This window comes from Prionailurus bengalensis, chromosome D4, assembly GCF_016509475.1.
Source record: "Prionailurus bengalensis isolate Pbe53 chromosome D4, Fcat_Pben_1.1_paternal_pri, whole genome shotgun sequence".
NCBI lineage: Eukaryota > Metazoa > Chordata > Mammalia > Carnivora > Felidae > Prionailurus > Prionailurus bengalensis.
Window position 1 is genome coordinate 16,371,390 of NC_057359.1, and position 20,519 is coordinate 16,391,908.

Here is a 20,519-nt window from a genome sequence, read left to right on the forward strand (position 1 = left end):
TATATGTATATATATACATATATATACATATATACATATATATATACAGTGAAAATCATGAATGAAAATAAAAGTTAATGGAAGATAAATCTAGATATAATACATATAATAGAAGTTCCAGAAAGAGGAGGGAAAAAAGCAAGAATCACAGAGCTATTGGAAGAAACTAAGCCAAATACTTAAGATTCATGTATCAAAAATCATATTAAACCTAGCCCTCTTGATGAAAACTTTAACTCCAAGGATAAAGGAAAATATTACATGCTTCTTTTAGAGAGAGAGAAAGAGTTCGTTATGTAGAAAATAAAGAAAAGCAGGCAGTCTTCAATTTCTCATTTACTATAGAAAAATAAGACAATGGAGTGACATTTTAAACATTTTATAATTCACATAAACAAGAAAAAAAGAGACACTTTTAGACACCCAGGGACTCAGAAAGCATAAGATCTAGAAGTCCCTCCTGAGAAAGATACTTAAGAACCTAGTAAAAAAAGAAAATTTTTTTAAAATCAGACCAAATATCAATATGCGTCCAAATTGGAATAATTGACATCACATACATTCTACTCTCTTGGGTAATTTTCCTGTCACCCAGGAGTTCCCAGTGGGGGACATGAACTAAGCTTAAGCCAGTTGTGTATCACATTTGTCTTGTTACAATGATTGGTTCAGAGATGGGAACTTGTCCAAGTCAAAATTATTGAGACACGGTGAGACTCCCACATTGTCCCTCTGGGCTTGACTCTTAACAGTAACAACACGTGGAGTACCGCAGCCAATTTATAATCAGAAAGGCAAGATATGAAGAAAATGATAACATTTTACTGAGGCACAGAAAAGAAGACTTACATTTTTGGAGCAATATACCATATTCCCATCTTCCCAGGAAAACTCAGTATCATAAAGATATCAATTCTCACTAAAGTAATTTACAAATGTAATGCAATCTTAAACCAAATTTGTCTGGAACTTAAGATCTTTGATTGAACTCAACAAGACGTTTCTTATGGAACTTGATAATTTCCATAAGAAAACTCATCTGTACAAAAAACACATTCAAGACTGTCATTTAAAAAAAAAAAAAGAACAATAATGAGAGGTATATGCTCTTCCAGATAGCAAATATGTCTTAAAATTATAGTAATTAAAACAGAGGGAATTGACAGAAAGTTCAATTAAACAGAATAGAGTCAAGAAACAGGGATGCCTGGGTGGCTCAGTTGTTAAGCATATAACTCTTGATTTCAGCTCAGGTCATGATCTCATCATTCATGAGAACAAGCCCCATATTCTCTCTCTCCCTCTCTCTCTCTCTGTCCCTCCCCCACTCATGCTCTCTCTCTCTCTTTCAAATAAACGTTAAAAAAAGAAAATTTAAATTTAAAAATTAAAAAAAAGACCCATTTATGTAATGGAAATTATAGTAAATATTGTGTATCAGTCCACTAGAGAAAGGACTGGATTTGTTTTGTTGCTATTTTTGTTTCAGGTTTTGGGTTTTTTGGGAGGATGGAGCAGGGCTAATATATATGGAGAAGGGCTTATACTATTCCGAGAAGTATTTTAAGTATTTTTCATCTGAAGAATTCATTTCATCCATCCTATAATCCTATGAGGTAGGTAAAAGTGTTATCCACATTGTGTGATGCTAAAAGTGAGGCCCAAAGAGTCAAGTAATACAGAAGTACAAGCAAATAGCAGAGCTGGAAAATGGACTCAAGCATTCTGACTCTATTACACCAAGTAGGTAAAGATAAGTTAGGTTCCTACCTACAGCATACCAAAAAATAGAGTTCCTGTTTTGCAATCAACCTACAGCCAAACTATAAAATATTTAAATAAAACAAGGGAGAATATTCTTATAATCGTTTGGGAGAGGGTAAGGAAAAACTTTATTAAAAAACACAAAACCCAGAAGATGAAAGGAAAATATTTTTTAAGTCATTACATAAAAATAAAATCTCCTAGAAGAAAAAAGACACCATAAAACGTCAGAAGAGAAGGTCCAGACAGAAATGTTCGTAACTTAACATGTTTACAACAAAGGACTAATATCCATGCCGTATAAAACGGCCTCTACAGATCAGCAAGAAAATGATAAAAATAATACACAGAACAATTCCTAAGGGCCCATCAACATGTGGAAAGATCTTCAACATCAGCATTGATCAGAAAATTAAAACAACAGTGGGTACAAAGTGCTAAATGGGAAAATGGGCTCTCAGTTGATGAGGATAAGGGAAAATGAATGTTCAGTACACCATTGTACAATCAAAATTGGAAAGGGACATTTTGGAATTTGACCATATCCACCAAAATGTCAAAATGTTAAATCTTATACCTAGCAATTCTTTTGACATGGGAATAAAGAGCAATTTGTAGAATATTTTACATGTATATACACATATATAATATGTGTGTATACATAATATGTGTGTGTATATACCTGTGTATGTATATATGTATATGTGCATATACACACAGAGGGACACATGTAGGTATATGTATATGCAAAAGAAAAACTAAAATCGTGGGTATGAACATAAGGTGAGGTGTTTTCTAATAAATGCACTCGTATTCTAGCAGCAGCCCCCGCTAGTGAAAAGAGAGGATTGTGGAGGAGGGGAGAAGGGATTGTCATTTTTACACCATACACTTTGTATTATTTGAATTTTTCATAATGCATATGTGTTTATGTATCACTTTGTGTTATTTCATGTTTTAAAGAATCAATCTTGGTTATTTAAGAAAATGTCAAAACTAGGTTCTCCTATTTGCAAATATAACTGTATTTCACAGTTTTGCCACTTGCTCTCTCAGTTTGTTTTCTCTGAAACTATTTACATAATCCAGACAGAGAGGGAATGTAACGTTTTGGCCATATTTGCAGTGGTCCACTCGGGCAGAATACTGTGGAGTAAGGTCACATCGAGCCCAAGTTGTGAATAGTCAGAGGTTTTTTTTCACATCTTTTCTCTGCAACCCTTTGTATTATTCTGGTATCTCTAGTGCTGTCCCTCCAGTTTCCAAGGCGTAGCTGTGGGTGCCAAGCCAGCTCCTAGCAACACCAAGGCCGGGTAGATAGTGCCAGGCCAGTTCTTGCTGCCAAGGGCCACTTCCCTCTCTCCCAGGGAAGACCATTAGCTGGCATGCTGCACCTTTTACCCTCTGCCTCCCCCTTGTTCTTGACGTAATGCGGGTGGGGGAGAAAATATCTGGAGGTCTTCAGGGAAAAAGCAAGAGGACATGGCCTTATTCTGTAAGTGTCTGAGGAACCAATAGGAGACAGCTGTGTCCCTGATGGAATCATGAAGACATCGTACCAGCCTACTTACATATGGCTTCTTATAGTGTAAAACAGAAACAGCAGCAAAACTCTCCATTTAATTCATCTAAATTAAACTGGTCTTTCTGTGATTCCCAGACTCCATCCTTACTTATATAAAGCTCCAAGTGGAAATTCAGAGAGATGTCCTTCAGGAAAGGGAAAGGATAAATAAACTGTGGTACATCTAGACAATGAAATATTATTCACTGCCTAAAAAAAAGGTACCAAGCCATGAAAAGAAATGGAGGAAACTTAAATGCATATCACTAAAGGAAAGAAGCCAATCAGAAAAAGGCTACATACTGTTAGGATTTCAATTCTATGACATGCTGGAAAGGACAAAACTATGGAGACAGTAAAAGGATCAGTGGTTTCCAGGGTTAAGGGTGGGAAGAGGGAGGGAAAGATGGATAGGTGGCTTGCAGGGGACTTTTAGAGTAGTGAAATCACAACTCTGTATGCCACATGTGTATACGTGTCAGTATACACGTGTCAGAACCCCCAGAGTATACATCACAAAGAGTGAACCCCAATGTAAAGTACGGATTTTATTTAATAATAATGTATTAATATTGCTTCGTTAATTGTAAAACAAAACAAAACTACCACCCTAATGCAAGATTCTATTAAAAGGAAAAACTCTTCTGGCAGTGGAGTATAGGGGCATATGGACATCCTTCTTTCTGCTCAATGTTCCTGTAAACCTCAAACTGCTATAAAAAAATAAAGCATTAAAAATGAAATCTGGGGGCATCTGGGTGGTGCATTCAGTTGACTATCCTACTCTTGATTTCAGCTCTGGTCGTGATCCCAGAGTCGTGGGATTGAGCCTGAGTTGGGCTCCACTCTTAACGTGGAGTCTGCTTGAGATTCTCTCTCTCTCTCTCTCTCTCTCTCTCTCTCTCTCTCTCTCTCTCTCTCTTTCTCTCTCTCTGCTCCTCTCCCCTCCTCGAACTCTCTCTCTGTCAAATAAAAAAATAAAATAAAATAATAATAAAATTTTGACGTGATTCACAAAACGTGATTCACAAAAAAATTATCTTATTGATAAATTCTAGCTTTGTTTTTTATTGTGTTTACTAAACTTTTTGGTTATGGAGTATTACAAATTTTCCACGTAAATTTTAAAGCAAAATTTCCAGGCTTATGTCTATCTTAGAATATTTTATAGAAGCATTCCTAGTTAAGTAAATATGGGATTTTTAACCATTTCTATTGTCTTTGTAACACAATGTACTCAAGGTTTGAGCTCTGTTGAAATGTATTGGTGACTGAAATGTCAGATTTTACTTAATCTGTATTCAATGAATTTTTAAATGAATGAAAAACCTACCTGTAAACATAGTAGTAGCTTCACAATATCTGCTTTTTATTTTTTCAATTTTTTTAATGTTTATTTTTGGGAGAGAGAGAGAGAGAGAGAGAGAGAGTGGGGGAGGGGCAGAGAGAGAGGGAGACACAGAATCCGAAGCAGGCTCCAGGCTCCAAGCTGTCAGCACAGATCCCAACGTGGGGCTCGAAGCCATGAACCGTGAGATCATGACCTGAGCCAAAGTCAGACACTTAACCGACAGAGCCACCCAGGCGCCACCACAACGTCTGCTTTTTAAAAATAATTCCTTTTTTCCTTGAGTTTCATCTCAGTCATTTATAACTATTATAACTATAACATCCAGATTTTCCTACCACATCCCTGTCCTTGCAGGCACTGTGCTTGCTTACCCATCACTGTCCACAGGATCAAAACCTGCTTGCCTTTTCCTTAGACTTTCTGATGCTTCCATAGAGCTGATGTAAGGACCTACTATTGCCCAGAAGAGGTGGTCTCACAAGATGAAGAGGTTGATGAGGTTGATGAAGATGATGAGGTTGGTCTCACACGTGCGGCCAACTTGCTAAAGACCTAGTATCTCAACATTTAAATGGAATAAACCTAGAATAAGCCAGAAACACACACACACACACACACACACACACACACACACAATAATTGACTCAACAGACAGGTATATAAGACATACTCTTGTTGATTGAAGGCAACTATGAAAAATTAATAGCTGAGTTTCCTCATTGATACTTCAAAAAAAAATCACAAGTATTAAGGCAGGTGAATATGGTTGGTTTTGTATACTTAATTTTGAGCTCGGGGGCTTGAAGGTCAAATATTGATTTGACTTCCTAACTATGGGAAGAGGCCGGTCCTTTTTATTATCACCACTTCTGGGTCTTCAGGTTCCCGGTTCCTTTCAGCCAGTAGGTGGTTGTTGAACCATTCCTGACTCCAGCACTGCGACCTCTGCTGGACACTAATATTCTCCCTTGTCCAAATCTGTTAGGACAGGAAAGGAATGCGGTTTGCCCCTTGGAGTGGGGCAGAAACCACATGCTTGTCTGTTGCTTTGAATGCCTCCACTTACCTATTTCATTTAAATTCCACCAGTGTCTCCAGAAGCAAGAATAGCAAATACGGGATCTAAGCAACACTCTACAATCATTTATCAGCTTAACTTGAGTTTAAATACATGACATACACCAGCCTTCTCTGGGGACATGCTTACACATGTATTTCAAATATGACATGACTAATTATTTTCATACTTTTCTGCTTTGATTACATAACTCTTTGAGACTTTTGACCAGCAAAAATTCATTTTTTTCAAAGCCCTGTTCCCCTTTTTCCTGTACTGTAAGTGTAACAATCCTATACAGTGGAGAAAAAATGATTCACTTGGATGTATTATACCTTTTGTCAACTTCCTGGCATTTGGAAGGAGCTTTTTCTCCCTCTTTAAAGATAATAGCTGTCTCATAGCACTAATTTCATTGAACTTAAGTAATTTCCAAATTAACAATATTAACTTTACCAAATTTTTTTTATCATAAAACATCTTAGTTAATGGCTATGTGTATACTTTGCAGGAAAGAGAAACAAAGTTCTTTCTGAAACTTTTATCTGGAGAGTGTAAATTTTGCCCTGTATTACTGGTTTCATATTTGGATGTTGTAGATTAGCCTGAGCCGAAATGTGCATCACTCTTTTTTCCCCCATAGAGCATAGTGGTTAAAGATAGGGACAGATAGTTTAGGGGTACCATGGTGAGAACACCCTTGGGACTGAATTGCCAAAAATACAAACAAATAAACAAACCCTCAGGCACTACTCAGGAAACAAGACAACCAATTCCAGTCCTAAGTAATCCACTGCCCTTACCAGAAGCCAGTAAGTGGGTCCAAACAAAGAAAGCTTCCACTGTCTACACCTCTTTTTTCCTTATCCCTTCTTCCTTTTCTGCTCTCCATCATATGTCCCAGCCCAGTGTTTGTCTTCATTCATCACAGAATGACTAATCTGAAACATGTGCCACTAAATATATAATACACTTGAGTTATCACTGTATTCAAGACATCATGTGCCTTCCCCATTCCTCTCAAGGCTTTTGAAACCCCTGAATTCACATCCTTCTCTCATATTTTATTCCCTTCTCCCACCTTTATTCCCATGTTTCTCTCTCTCTGTCTTCTATGTCCTGGCTGTTAGGTTGAGGAGAATTTACATTCAAATAAAACATAAAATTTCTTTCTCCAGATTTTCGTACCAGCTGACTGGGATTGTAAGTGCCCCACTGGAGAGGCCTGATATACTTACTTAGAGTTTTTAAAAGGCATGCTGATTTCATACCTTTCCTCCCAGTGTCCTCCAGAGAGGAGGACGGACTATTTGGAATTGGTTTGGATTGATAAAGTACTTTGCCCTTATTTAAAGAGCTCATCTTGCATCAACCTCTCTTTTCATTCACTAAACATATTCTGCAGCCCTCCTCATCTGAGAGAATTGGGCCTCCCTTGTCTGCTTTGATCCAGAAAATCATGCTTTCATTAACACAAACATCTCCTGATCTCTGCCAGTGCATTTTAGATTTTCAAATTATGTATGTGCATCATTTATCAAAATGCCGTCAGTCTCCAGGTCTGCCAGGCATTCAAACTGGGCAATCCCATGGCATGTATGTATGTGAAGGGAAGTTGCATGGTGATTATAATCTCGGTCCCTAAAGTAGCTGCAGTTAGCTGTATATTCTTTATTTTAAGGAAAGAAATGTGGTGTTAAGTACCAAGGATGAAATCTCAGAACATCTTAAGCAAAATGCAGATTCCCATCTATTTTCTGTTTTCCCAATAGAAAAGATGAAAGCATTCTGTATTGAGAAATGGTCTGACTTCAGTGAATGAGTTGAAAAGAGAGTAGTGTTTTTAGTGATATTATAGACATGCAGCAGTCTGCCAGTAACAGTTTTGATATTTGAGAACTGGAAACATACAGGAAGTTCTTTAATCTTAATGGAGAATCCCTGGGTCATTTGGTCCACATACCTGCCTGTCAACGTTTTTTTGGGTTTTGTTTTGTTTTTTTAAATTCAAATCTTCAAAATTGCCTTCACTTTTGTTCTCTTTATCCATTTTAATCTTCACTGAAACACAGAAAGATACAGACCACCATAAAAATTAGCATTTAGACCACCATTTAGACATTAGCCTATGTAACTATAGACTGTGTCTATAATTTCAATCAAAAATTCTGGTAAACACATAAAAACTAACAGATGACCATGATATTGAAATTGTCCCTATGGATTAAAATACTAATGTATTCATATGTTCAAGGAAATAAGTGAACTAGGTGAAGGGGATTAAGAGCACACTTATCATGAGCACTGAGTAATGTATAGAACTCTTGAGTCACTGTATCATACACCTGAAACCAGCGTAACACTGTGTGTTAACTATACTGGAATTAAAATCTAAAACAATAGATGACAAGATGGAGGATTTTACCAGATAATAGGAACCTATAAAAAATAATCAAATAGAAATTCTAGGACTGAAAAATGGAATAATTGAAACAAAGACCGAATAGACTTAACAACAAACTGAAAGATACAGCTAAGGAAAGCATCGGTGAGCTAGAAGTTAGGTGAATATAAAATAACCTGATGGAAGCCTGGAGAACAAAAGGATAGAAACGACACAGTGAGGGGGAAAGTGATATGTGGGGCAAAATGAAAGTATACATATACATACATATATACACGCCATACATAATGCATGCATATAATGCCATGTCCCTCCAGAAGAAGACAGAGGAAATGGGGCCAGGGCAATATTGAAGAGAAAATGTCGAGAACTTTCCAATTGATAAAAGATACCAAGCCATAAGTTCAAAAAGTGTTTTAAACTCCAGACAGGGCAACTGAAAAGAAAACCACATCTACACACATCACAGTAAAACAACTAAAGACCAAAGAGAAAGAGAAAATCCCAAAATTGAGACCAAAAAGGAAGATACATCATTTTCAAAGGAACAACCATAATGCTGAGAAGTGACTCTTCAACAGAAAAGATGTAAGACAGAAGACAATGGAATGATATGAGCAGAGTGTGGAAAAAAGAAAGAAATCCAGCAACCGGTAAAAAACCCATCTTTCAAAAGTGAAGCAGCATAAACATTTCCAGATAACCAAAAACCAAGTGTGTTCAGCAGCAGCAGCCGACATGAAAGGGAATGCTAAAAGTAGTTCTTCAAGCAGAAGGAAAATGATCCACAAGAGAAACACAAAAATGCAGAAAAAAAATTATATGACTCAATTTGGGGCAAATCTGAAGGAATACTGATGATGCAAAATAATAATCACAATATGAATAATATTTTATGGGGTTTAAAACATATGTAGAACTAAGATACATGACAACAATGACACTAATGGTACTAATGGGATAGGGAAGGTTAGCAGAGTTCAACGTGTTCAAGTCTTAGCATTGACCGCAGTGTGGTAAAAGTACTCATTTATATTTGTTCTAATAATCCAAGGAGACATGTTTCATCTCTAGGAGGATTACCAAAAGAATAGTAAAGACGTGGAACCAGCAAACCAATGGGAGAAAAATAAATGGAATACTCCAAAATTGATCAATTCAGACTAAGAAAGGAGAAAAAAAAAAAGCAGGGTCACAAAGCATTTGGGGGAAAGGAAATGGAAAACAACTGATAAAATTATAAATTAGTTTATATTTGTGCTTTTGTTGATTGTTTACAATTAACTGGGAACTGTGATAGACAGGCAACGTCTAATTGACCTGAATTGAAAACTTTGCTGTCGCTAACTCATTAAACAGATATTCCACAAGCAAGTCATAAAATTATAAATAGTTGATGATTTTTGCATGATCATGATGTGCTAAGCACTATGTTAGCATATCTCCTTTTATCCTTTTGAGTTCATTAGTCCTATTTAAATATTTTTAAGCGCATTTTAAGCACGTTAACTACCAGCTCACATTAAAAATAGCAGATCTGGAATGGAAAACAATTTATGGGTTTTTTTTGGGGGGGGGGTGTTTTTTTGTCTCATTTTACTCCAGAACTGATATACTTAATCATCACGATATATATCGTCTTAAAAAGAAAAACTTAATACCACATATATTTTAAATGTGCCCATAATGAGACATGAAGACATCTTAGCAAATGTATAGGCCAAGTTTTCAAAAAGAAAACAAAAAGCATTACTTACATCACTTAAGTTTTATTTTTTTAATGTTTATTTGTTTTGAGAAAGAGAGAGAGGGGGCACATGAGCTGTCTCTATATTCCTGCCTCATCAAGGAGGATTCAAGCTACTGTCCATTGCCTACCTACATGAAGACCAGGTTCTCAGATTTTGTCTTTCTACCTCCAGATTTTTGTCCCTTAACCTATATATTTTCCAATTGGCAGCTAGAGAGAACTTTAACCAACAGAAAACTTTAAAAAACACAGAGCCCAACGTGGGGTTGGACTCACCAACCATGAGATCATGACCTGAGCCCAAATCAAGAGTCCGACACTAAACTGACTGAGCCACCCAGGTGCCCCTACATTGCTTAAATTTTGACAATCAGTCCAAGTTACTGATTATTGAACAAACTTCGATTAAGCATGGGCTAGGTGTCAACCATCATACTAGGTCTTGATGATACGATACAAAATAACAGAGATGTGGTCCTTGCCTCGTAGGGCAAATAATAATATTAATTATAAATTAATTCATTCCCTTCATTAGATAATAACAAGACAAAAGTAAATAATCATAATTATGATCTGATCACAAAAAGATGCTCTGAAAAAGCATTATGAATGAGTACTCTGTTAGATAGTATGATGAGGGACGATTTTCTCTGAAAACATAACCTTTAAGCCAGCAGACGCTTACGATTAGGGCAACTGTATTACGTATTGCTCAGACTGGAATACTTTTGAGAATGAAACAGGGCACTTCTAATAATTATTCAGGGCGTCAGTGCAAACCAGAATGTTTTCACCCTCTTTGTAAGCCCTGATAAGGTTATTTTTAAGTGCAATAGAAAGACACTCTAATGTTTTTTGCAAGGGGTTATCTATTATATGACTTAACATTTTTTAATGTTCTGTCTAGCTGCCAGTTGGAAAATATATAGATTAAGGGGCAAAAATGGAGGTAGAGAGACAAATTCTGAGAACCTGGTACCCATCTAGGTAGGTGAGGGACAGTAGCTTGAATTGATGGGGCAGGAATATAGAGAAAAATAGCCAATTCAAGATAAATTTTGCAGTGTATCAGCAGCTAAGATGAAGGCATACGAAACCTTCCATTTGCATCTAGTTCATAACAAACAAGAAAGTATCTTAAAGTTTGTCACGTGATCTTGGAAAGGGAGTTTTCAGTAGCATTAACAAATACAAACGCAAAGGAGAAATGTTCATCTATAGCAAAAACAATCAGGAAAAAAATCTAAATTAAGCAGCTCCCCTTTCTTCTCTACCAACCCCTGTTTTGAGATTTTTTTATCCAATTCTTATAATGTATAAGTGTGTATGCATTTTTATAAAAACTACTACTTGTTTCTACAGCAGTATTTTCTCCGGTCTGCTGTGTGTATTTTCACTTTCTTTGGGGGGACTTTTGCCATTCAAAATATTCACCTTTTCACTTTGTACATAGGGACATACATCTAACTTTTTATTTTCATAGGGACTGGGTTTACTACTTTGGAAAAGTTTGCCCCTATCCACATTATATAAATATACACAAAAATATACTTTTATTATTTTGGGCTTTTACTTATATATTTCATTAAATTCTCTAATCATCTGAAATGTACTCTTGTATGTGATATGATATAGAAATCTGGCATTGCCCATGATATAAAAATGCATATTTTCTAACCTGAACCTAAAATCCATTTTGATTTTTATATAAAGTTCTCACAGTCTTAAATCATTTATGTATGCTCTGATACTTACCTACTTTTGTGATAATATATATATATTTTAATTTTTTTTAATGTTTATTCATTTTTGAGAGACAGAGAGAGACAGAGTGAAAGTGGGGGAAGGGCAGAGAGAGAGGGAGACACAGAATCTGAAACAGGCTCCAGGCTCTGAGCTGTCAGCAGACAGCCTCACGTGGGGCTTAAACTCATGAACTGCGAGATCATGACCTGAGCCGGACGCTTAACCACCTGAGCCACCTCGGTGCCCCAACAATATATTTTATTTTTATTGGAATGATTTTCAATTAAGTTTTGGTAAGGGAAGTCCCCTGTACTAATCTCCTTTTTTTCTACTTTGGTTGTCTTGAAAAAATCTTTTTTTATCACACACACACACACACACACACACACACACACGCACACACACACATGCACACACACACATTTACCTCTTGTAAATAAACAGTACAAAATATATAGCAAAAAAATGTTATAGTCTTCACTCTCCCTCTAATTCTTCAGGTTACTCTCTATTAAAATGTTAGTGTAGGGGCTCCTGGGTGGCTCAGTTGGTTAAGCATCCGACTTAGACTCAGGTCATGATCTCACAGTTTGTCAGTTCGAGCCCCATATCGGGCTCTGTGCTGACAGCTCAGAGCCTGGAGCCTGCTTCGGATTCTGTGTCTCCCTCTGTCTCTGCCCCTCCCTTGCTCATTCTCTAGCTCTCAAAAATAAACAAATATTAAAAAAAATTTTTTTAATGTTAGTGTATTTTCTGGTTTTTTGGCTAAGCATTATTATACATTTAAATTCATTCTGAACCAACCTTATTTTTTGAAGTAATTTCATTAGCTATTCACAGGCATTTATTCTTCTAAAGAAACATTAAAATATTTTAATCTAGTTTTATAAAATAAAGCATAATTCATCTTTTACTATGTAGTGTCTGGAACATACTGGCAGCCAGTAGTTAGTTTGTGCCTTTGATGTTTTTTCAATCAGCCTGTTTTGGTAGAGCTTGTATGTTTGCAACAAAAGGAGATCCACTCAATCTAGCTTATGTAAATGGGGATTTGTTATATTTAAGTCTTCAAGGGTCATGATAAAAAATTGGGAGTTTACCAAAATATAACAGGACAAGCACTAAACTGAGACAAAAGTTTCACTAATGATCCAACTGTCAAGTTGAACTAAATCATTTAACAAGCAGTTTCTAGAACACCAGGTGCTGGATACCAAAATGAAAATGACAGAGTTACTGTCCTTAAGATGCTCACTGCACTTGTTGTGATGAGCACTGGGTGATGCATGGAACTGTTGAATCACTGTATTGTATACCTGAAACTAATATTACACTGTATATTAACTAACTGGAATTCAATAAAAACTTTAGTTTTTTAAATTTTTTAATGTTTATTTTTGAGAGAGAGAGAGGGAGAGACAGAGTGAGAGCGGTAGAGGGGCAGAGAGAGAGAGACGCACAGAATCAAAAGCAGGCTCTAAGCTCTAAGCTGTCAGTACAGAGCCCAACGCGGGGCTCAAACTCATGAACCCGAGATCATGACCTGAGCCAAAGTTGGAGGCTTAACCGAATGAGCCACCCTGGTACCCCTTAAATAAAAACTTAAAAAAAAAAGATACTCACTGTATAATGGGGAAACTGGGATGCAGAAATAATGTGACTTGCATGGGATTGCACAGGTAAATTAATTGTTGGCACCTAGAACTTAATATTTTCCCTCTACCCATGCTTTCAAATCCCATTAACTCTACAATGTTGCTTGGTCTTTATCTATCCATTCTGTTTCTTGACTTTGGTCTCAGAAGAAAAGGTGCTGTTGTTACCAAAGCTAACCTATGACCACTGATCTCATTTGTTCAGACTCTCTTTTTATATTTAAAATTACCATTTTGTTCAGTCCCAGATTTATATAGAAGGAAAGAAGTGTGTGTGTGTGTGGAGAGAAAGAGAGAGAGAGAGAGAGAGAGAGAGAGAACACTTGATTTACCATCTTTTCAGCTAATGGTCCACCCTTCTCCCATCCCCCAAACAACTAGAAAATCCAAACTCTTCCCTGCATTCATCCGTGACTTAATAGCTCTTTAGTCCTCTGTCCTGAAGGTTTCCTGGGAATCACTAATAACTTCCTAATCAGCAAACCCAATGGCCCTTGAGTTCTCTGCATATTTGACATTGTTGATCATTCCTTCTTTCTTGAAACTCTTCCCTACTTTGGCTTCTCTGATACAATACCAACATAGTCCACCATCACCCATCCATCCCCTTATTCATTGGATTATCCTCCACCTCCTACTCCTTAAAAAGAGACATTTGGTTTCTTCTCATGTTATTTTGCTTCTGCTTAATGGTTTGGAGCATCTTAAAAATCTTTATTTTCACCTCTTAACAATTTCCAAATCTTCAGTTCTACCTACCCAACCATCTGTTAGATATTGTCATCAATATACACAAAAACTGAAAATTAATCTCAACATTTTCCTCTATTCAGTCAAGAACCTACTCTTCCTTCCTTCCTTCCTTATTTCTATTGATGGTATATTCATTCTACCAGCTTCCTAATTATGAAGCTGTGGTTTGACTTCTTTCTCATCTTAACCAACGCACTGCCCACAAGTACCACCATATCATCATGAACTAGACTTTATAGCTTTTGCCTTTCAAAACATGTCCAACCTTTCCCCCCACCTTTTTTTTTCATTTTTACTGGTGCCATTTTAATTTTTGTTATGTCTTTGTTTATTTTTAAGAGAGGGGGACAGGGGCGCCTGAGTGGCGCAGTCGGTTAAGCGTCCAACTTCAGCCAGGTCACTATCTCGCAGTCCTTGAGTTCGAGCCCCGCGTCAGGCTCTGGGCTGATGGCTCAGAGCCTGGAGCCTGTTTCCGATTCTGTGTCTCCCTCTCTCTCTGCCCCTCCCCCGTTCATGCTCTGTCTCTCTCTGTACCCCCAAAAAAAATAAACGTTGAAAAAAAAATTAAAAAAAAAAAGAGAGGGGGACAGAAGGCAAGTGGATGAGGGGCAGAGCGAGAGGGAGATACAGACTCCAAAGCAGGCTCCAGGCTCTGAGCTATAAGCACAGAGCCCCACATGGGCTGTAAGATCATGACCTGAACCGAAGTCGGACGCTTAACCAACTGAGCCACCCAGGAGCCCCTTACTGGTACCATTTTAATTCAGCCCCATACTAGTATGACCTGAAATATTTATTACAAAAGTATTTCCTAGACTCCGTGATGGACCTGAATCAGGCATAATAATTTTTTCACAGTATCCTTTGATCTCTAAAGTCACTGTTCTTTATTTAATGGCATTTAGCAAATAACTAGCTTCAGTCATGGAATGTATAGATATGCTGTACTGTGCAGTGGACAAGAGTCCAAATGTCCACAAGTGCATTTGGAGTATGTACTATTTGCCAGGAAAAATGCTAGATTCTGGGAATTTAGCACTGAAAACAATAAAATGGAACTTGCATTTTAGAGACTATATCTGGGTTTGAATCGTGGATCCAACATTTTTAGATTTGTGATCTTAGACAAGTTACTTGACCTTTCTAAGCCTTTATCTTAAAAAAAAAAAGGCAGGGGTTAGGGGAGTGAGATATAATACACACCATGTAGATTCTTTAAGGAAATAAAAATTAGAGAGGCTGATAGACTATGTGGTTTATCCAATAAATGTTAGCTCTTTTTTCCCCTAATCTAATTTGCCATTTTCCTAAAGCTTACCTTACCCCACCTATTGGGGTTCATTTTGTTTTGGCCCATGCATTCTTTCCAATTTATTACATAAAGCACAAGATATACATTTTAAACATATTTTCTCTTATTGCATTCTGAAAAGTTATTGAATTTGCATTCATACTTAAAAACAAAGCAGAACTTGGAGTGCCTGGGCAGTTCAGTCGGTTAAGCATCTGACTCTTGACTTCAGCTCAGATCATGAGTTCAAGCCCCTCATCAGGCTCTGTGCCAACAGTGAGGAGCCTGCTTGGGATTCTCTCTCTCCTTCTCTCTGCCTCCCACCCCTGCTCACACATGTGCTCACACACTCTCTCTCTCAAAAGTAAATAAACATTTTTTTAAATGAAGCAGAATTTTAAAAATTATGAAAACCTTCCATCTGAGAATAAAACAGAATGGTAACAAATATGACAATAACTAGATTTTGCTTTCTTTTATAATTACGGAACCAAACCCAAACATCAGTGTTCCTTTTTTTTTTCTTCCACAAATTAGGAGAGTTTAAAATGAAAAAAGAAAACTCTCATTTCTCTCTCTCTCTTTCCTCCCCTTCTCCTCCCCACTAGAAACTAAGAAAGAAGAGCTCTTATTTAGGTGTTTGCTATATTTCTGGTTCACATCCAGGGGACAAAAGAGTAGAAAGCATTCATTCAGCCAATAATTATCAAGCACCTTAAAGTACCCAGAACTCTTCCAAAGTCTTGGGAAATCCTGGCTCCTGTTCTCATGTTAGGAAGCACAGGTCTGCTGCAGCTGCTGGGGCAGTAGTGTCTCCATGTGAATACATTTAGAGTTGCGGAAGATATTAGAGCTAATCTAGACAGTTCTCAGCCCACTAAAGAAATCTGTAAACCAGAGCATCTTTACCAAAGTTTTTCATTCAATCTTTGTTGGTTGCCTCCAGCAACAGTAAGCTCAGTACTTCACCTTTTCTATTTTTTAATAGGTCTAAACATATAAAGTTATCTTTTTTTTTCTCGTTTTCCCAGTATTTAAGGTAGCTTTGTGTATCTGTCATGACTTTCACAGCCACATAGCCCCCTAAACACCCAGTCTTTTAGTCATTCTAAATGTAATGTTATTATCAATATTGCCAATGTTCCTCCAAGATGCAGAGATATTTTAAGTAGAATCTATAGACTGGCCAGCTCAGAATGTGGTGAAGCATTACTTCCTATTTTGGTTGAAGCATTTGAGGATCGAAATAATCCTACATGCCGTGTTCACCCTAACTGGTTGGCTCATGACAAACCTTTGCCTCTGTCAAGATATTTCTTGTCGTTACTACTCTGTGTCCTTAGAGCTGAACCTGAGGGATGGTGGTATGTTCAGAACACAGTTAGCAGGAACGTAAGTAAAATTGTCTCTGTTCTTGAGATTAAGCACAGTGCTATGTGACCTACTGATTTTCATTTAAAATTATCACAATTTAGATAGCAGCTTCGAACATCTTTCAGGCCCAGAGCCAAAAGCAGAGCTTCAAGACTATAGGAAACCAAACAGCTCTACAATCATTCAAGTAATGACCGACGCTGCACTTCATGTGAGCAAGGACATTATATTAATGTATTATTATGCCAATCAAAATATGGATAGTTGCTGGCAGATAGGTTACAAAAACATCAGATTATATGTAACTATTTTATGACTTCTTGGAAAATGCTGATTTAAGTCCTGAATATTTATTTTACACAAATAGGTTCCATTCAGTTGACATAACTTGCAATTTATTAGAAATGCTCAAGAACTCAGTTTTTGAATTTTTGGGAAGATCCAAAATATCCCAGATCACCACAGTATAACCAGTGATCAACATTTATTCCACTCTAAAAGAGAAATACTTTTGTAGCACCATATATAATATAATATAATATACACATGTATACATATATACACATATAATATGTATATATATACAGTTTTGAAAATGATATAACTTAAGTATTTCTAATTGACAATTTTTTTCAGAAGTATTCAGAAGGGATTAAAAACTATGTGATAGAGTCGTAAGCAAAATTATGCGTTGTTGTGCCGACAAAGCAAAAGTCACATAAAAACGTGTAGGAGGGGGACAGGCACTTGTCATATATGTGTTGAATTTTTTTTTTAAGAATTACAGATATTGCAGCAGCAAAAGAAATTTAAGAATTCAATAAATGTTCAGAAATTTGAGACGAAGAAAGAGTTAAAATTCTTGAATTCTGAAATTTCTCTTTAATCAGAAATAGAAATCTAAAATAATGACAACAATAATAATTATAGTGTTTACAAAGACTTGGGAACTTTCACCATTCCTGTGTCTCTGTTGGAAGCACATAAAATTAAAATGATATAGTCACAATTTGTTTCTTGACTATTTTACATTCAGTAATTTTTAATGAAGCAACTAAATTAGGCATAACTTAGTGCAGCTTTAATGTAGTTATGATGAATATATTTTACTTGATTAAAAATGATAAAAACCAGGGAGCCTTAAATATTATCTTAAAAGATTAACTACTGTGTCAATTACAAATCTAGGGGAAAGGTATTTATAAGGGAATAACTATTCTGAACAGTCACTTCCTTTTGTTCATTTCATTTAATTAAAGACTCAATCAACTTTCAGTCTTAATACTAAAATTTTTCTAAATTACACATTGGCTTGCAAATTGAAGGGCATATAGCAGGGCTAAGTCAATTCAGCGCTAGGGAAGATTCAGCAAGTAATCTATTTTTTATATAAATGGGGGGGCGAGTACAAACTACTTCGCAGTTATAGGGTGGAGTGATTAACTACATAATTGCCAATTGTGCACCGCACCTTGTGTTACATGACGAAATCTGAATAAATACCAGTAAAGATCAAATTATTTGGGCACATGAATGATGATGAGGCCCGCTCTGCCAACAGGTAGACTAATGAATTGAAGCCTCAATGCCTAAGACCAAGTGGAAGAAGCCAATTTTTTCACCTCTGCCTTTGAGGGGACCAGTTACCCTACTGCAGCGGGAGGGAGTAGATGTGATCACCATATGTTTACTTTGTCCACTCAGGGGAAACTTGCAAAGGAACAGTTTTGAAATACGCACTGGATTTTTATCAAAATACAAATAAATGGCAGTTTTCACCTAAGGAATACAAAATACTTACGTTTAATTGCCAGTCTCCAATAAATAGATAAGTGTCTTCTGATCGCAAGTGGATTTAAAAGTCTTCCCTCCTAAATAGCCCTGCACCTCAATCAAATAAACAGCACCAGACAATCATACCTCTGGCCTCAGCCATTTCCCTTGCATCACTGAGGTGGCCACACTGTCCACTGAGGCTGTTATCCTTGAATAGGGTAGCCCAATGCCAGGAGATCCTCCAAGTGCTAATAAAAATGTCCTTGACAAAAAGAAGATATTAAAATGTTTTTTAAACAATTTTTTTTAACAGACGAAATCTTAGTGTTTCGTGGGTTTTGCTTTTAGGATTCGGGACGGGAAGCATCTGAAAGACGATTTCAAAGGAAGCAGATGACACTTGCACGGGACTGCATTTTGGTCTATGCTCAAAGTGATGAAGTTGATTTGCATCATTCTGCCACTAACGCTGAAGCGTCCTGCTCCTGGAAACCCCCGCCAGAGATGCGGAGTTTACCGAGAGAGGACTCCGCGGAGCGCTGCCATAAATTCAAAACTAACTACCGGGGCAGGCAATCGCTTCGAGAGAGGGACGGAACGTGGGACCCGGGGAGCCCCGCGCCCCTCGCCTGGAAAGGACTGGTCAAGTGCCTTCTCCCTCCTCCCCGAGTCGGAAGTGAATGTCACCTGCAGGTCTGCCCCACTCTCTGGGCGCTTCCCCCTCCTCTGCCCAGTTCGGACAGTGTCTAGTGACCGGTTTCAGCTCCGGCTGTCTTCGGGCTCCAGGCTGCAACCCCCCGCCCCGCTCCGGGAATCGCGTCCCCTCCCCCGTGGTCCCCGCCCCCTCCAAGCTCTGCCGGGCTCTGATTGGCGGCGGCCCTGACAGGAGGCGGGGCCTGGAAGTCCCGGCCAAGCCCGCCCTCGCGTATAAGCGCCTTCTCGTCTCTCTCTCTCCATCTCTCTCCTCTCTTTCTCTCTCGCTCCCTTCCTCCCTGTAACTGAACAGTGAAAATTCACTGGATCCGCTAACAGGCACAGATGTCATGTGAAAACGCACATGCTCTGCCATCCACACCGCCTTTCTTCCTTTTCTGTTTCCTTTTCTTCCCCCCCCTTGCTCCTTCTCCTTCTTTGTAACTAACAAAACCACCACCAACTCCTCCTCCTGCCGCTGCTGCCCTTCCTCCTCCTCCTCAGTCCAAGTGATCACAAAAGAAATCTTCTGAGCCGGAGGCGGTGGCATTTTTAAAAAGCAAGCACATTAGAGAGAAAGGAAAAAAAAAAAGAAAAAAAAAAAAACAAAAGCAAAACAAAACCCAGGCACCAGCCAGACAGCCCATTTTTTTTTTCCACCCTTCCTGAAAACAAACAACCAAACAACCATCAAAACAGTCATCACCACCATCATCAAAACTGTTAACATAGCAGCGGCGGCGGCGGCAAACGTCACCCTCTGGCCACGGCGTCCGCCTAAAGGGATGGTTTTCTCGGCGGAGCAGCTCTTTGCCGACCACCTTCTTCACTCGTGCTGAGCAGGATTTTTGGGCTCTCCGGGGTTCGGGCTGGGAGCAGCTTCATGACTACGCGGAGCGGGAGAGCGGCCACACCATGCGAGGTAAGCGAGCCCGCGGACCCCGAGGCTCCCCGGGTCCGGCCAACTCCAGCCAGATGGGGAGATGGGGGAGGGGAGCGCACGCTGCCCGGGGGGAGGGGGGGGAGAGGTTCGCGGCGCGCAGTGCTCGAGTTCGCGTTCGCAGGTGGGCTACGAGCGGCCTGGACGTAGAAAGTTGTGGGAAGGTGTTGATGCCTCTCGGGAGTTCTGGAGGGACGCAGGAGGGCGCTTTTTGGAGAGGGGAGCGACGCTAGTTGCGGTCTCCCCGTCCGCGAGTTGCACCGAGCCGTGTTTGCTTGTCACTCCCGGGTACGGAAGCGGACCCTGGGTGGAGGGAGAGCGGGAGCGGGCTGCCTCCCGGCAGAAGCGGCTAGAAGCGCCGGGCGCGCAGCGGTGGCCTGCCGGGGTGGGGCGCGCCGGGC

General features: G+C 38.6%; 1 protein-coding gene and 1 long non-coding RNA gene across 2 annotated transcripts in view; one reads left to right on the plus strand and one right to left on the minus strand.

The window, feature by feature from the left end:
- Positions 1 to 7,690: 7,690 nt before the first annotated feature.
- LOC122475220 lies at positions 7,691 to 19,749 on the minus strand. Its single transcript, XR_006295118.1, has 3 exons — positions 19,173 to 19,749; positions 18,630 to 18,747; positions 7,691 to 7,797 (listed from the first exon to the last, which is right to left on the minus strand). It is a non-coding gene; the product is annotated as an uncharacterized LOC122475220 (long non-coding RNA).
- Positions 19,750 to 19,829: 80 nt separating this feature from the next.
- RORB (RAR related orphan receptor B) overlaps positions 19,830 to 20,519 on the plus strand; it is a 201,350-nt gene continuing 200,660 nt past the window's right edge. The window contains exon 1 of the mRNA XM_043566981.1: positions 19,830 to 20,100. Within this exon, the coding sequence (XP_043422916.1) occupies positions 20,094 to 20,100 (7 nt within the window). The 5' untranslated portion in view covers positions 19,830 to 20,093. The remainder of the gene's footprint in view (positions 20,101 to 20,519) is intronic.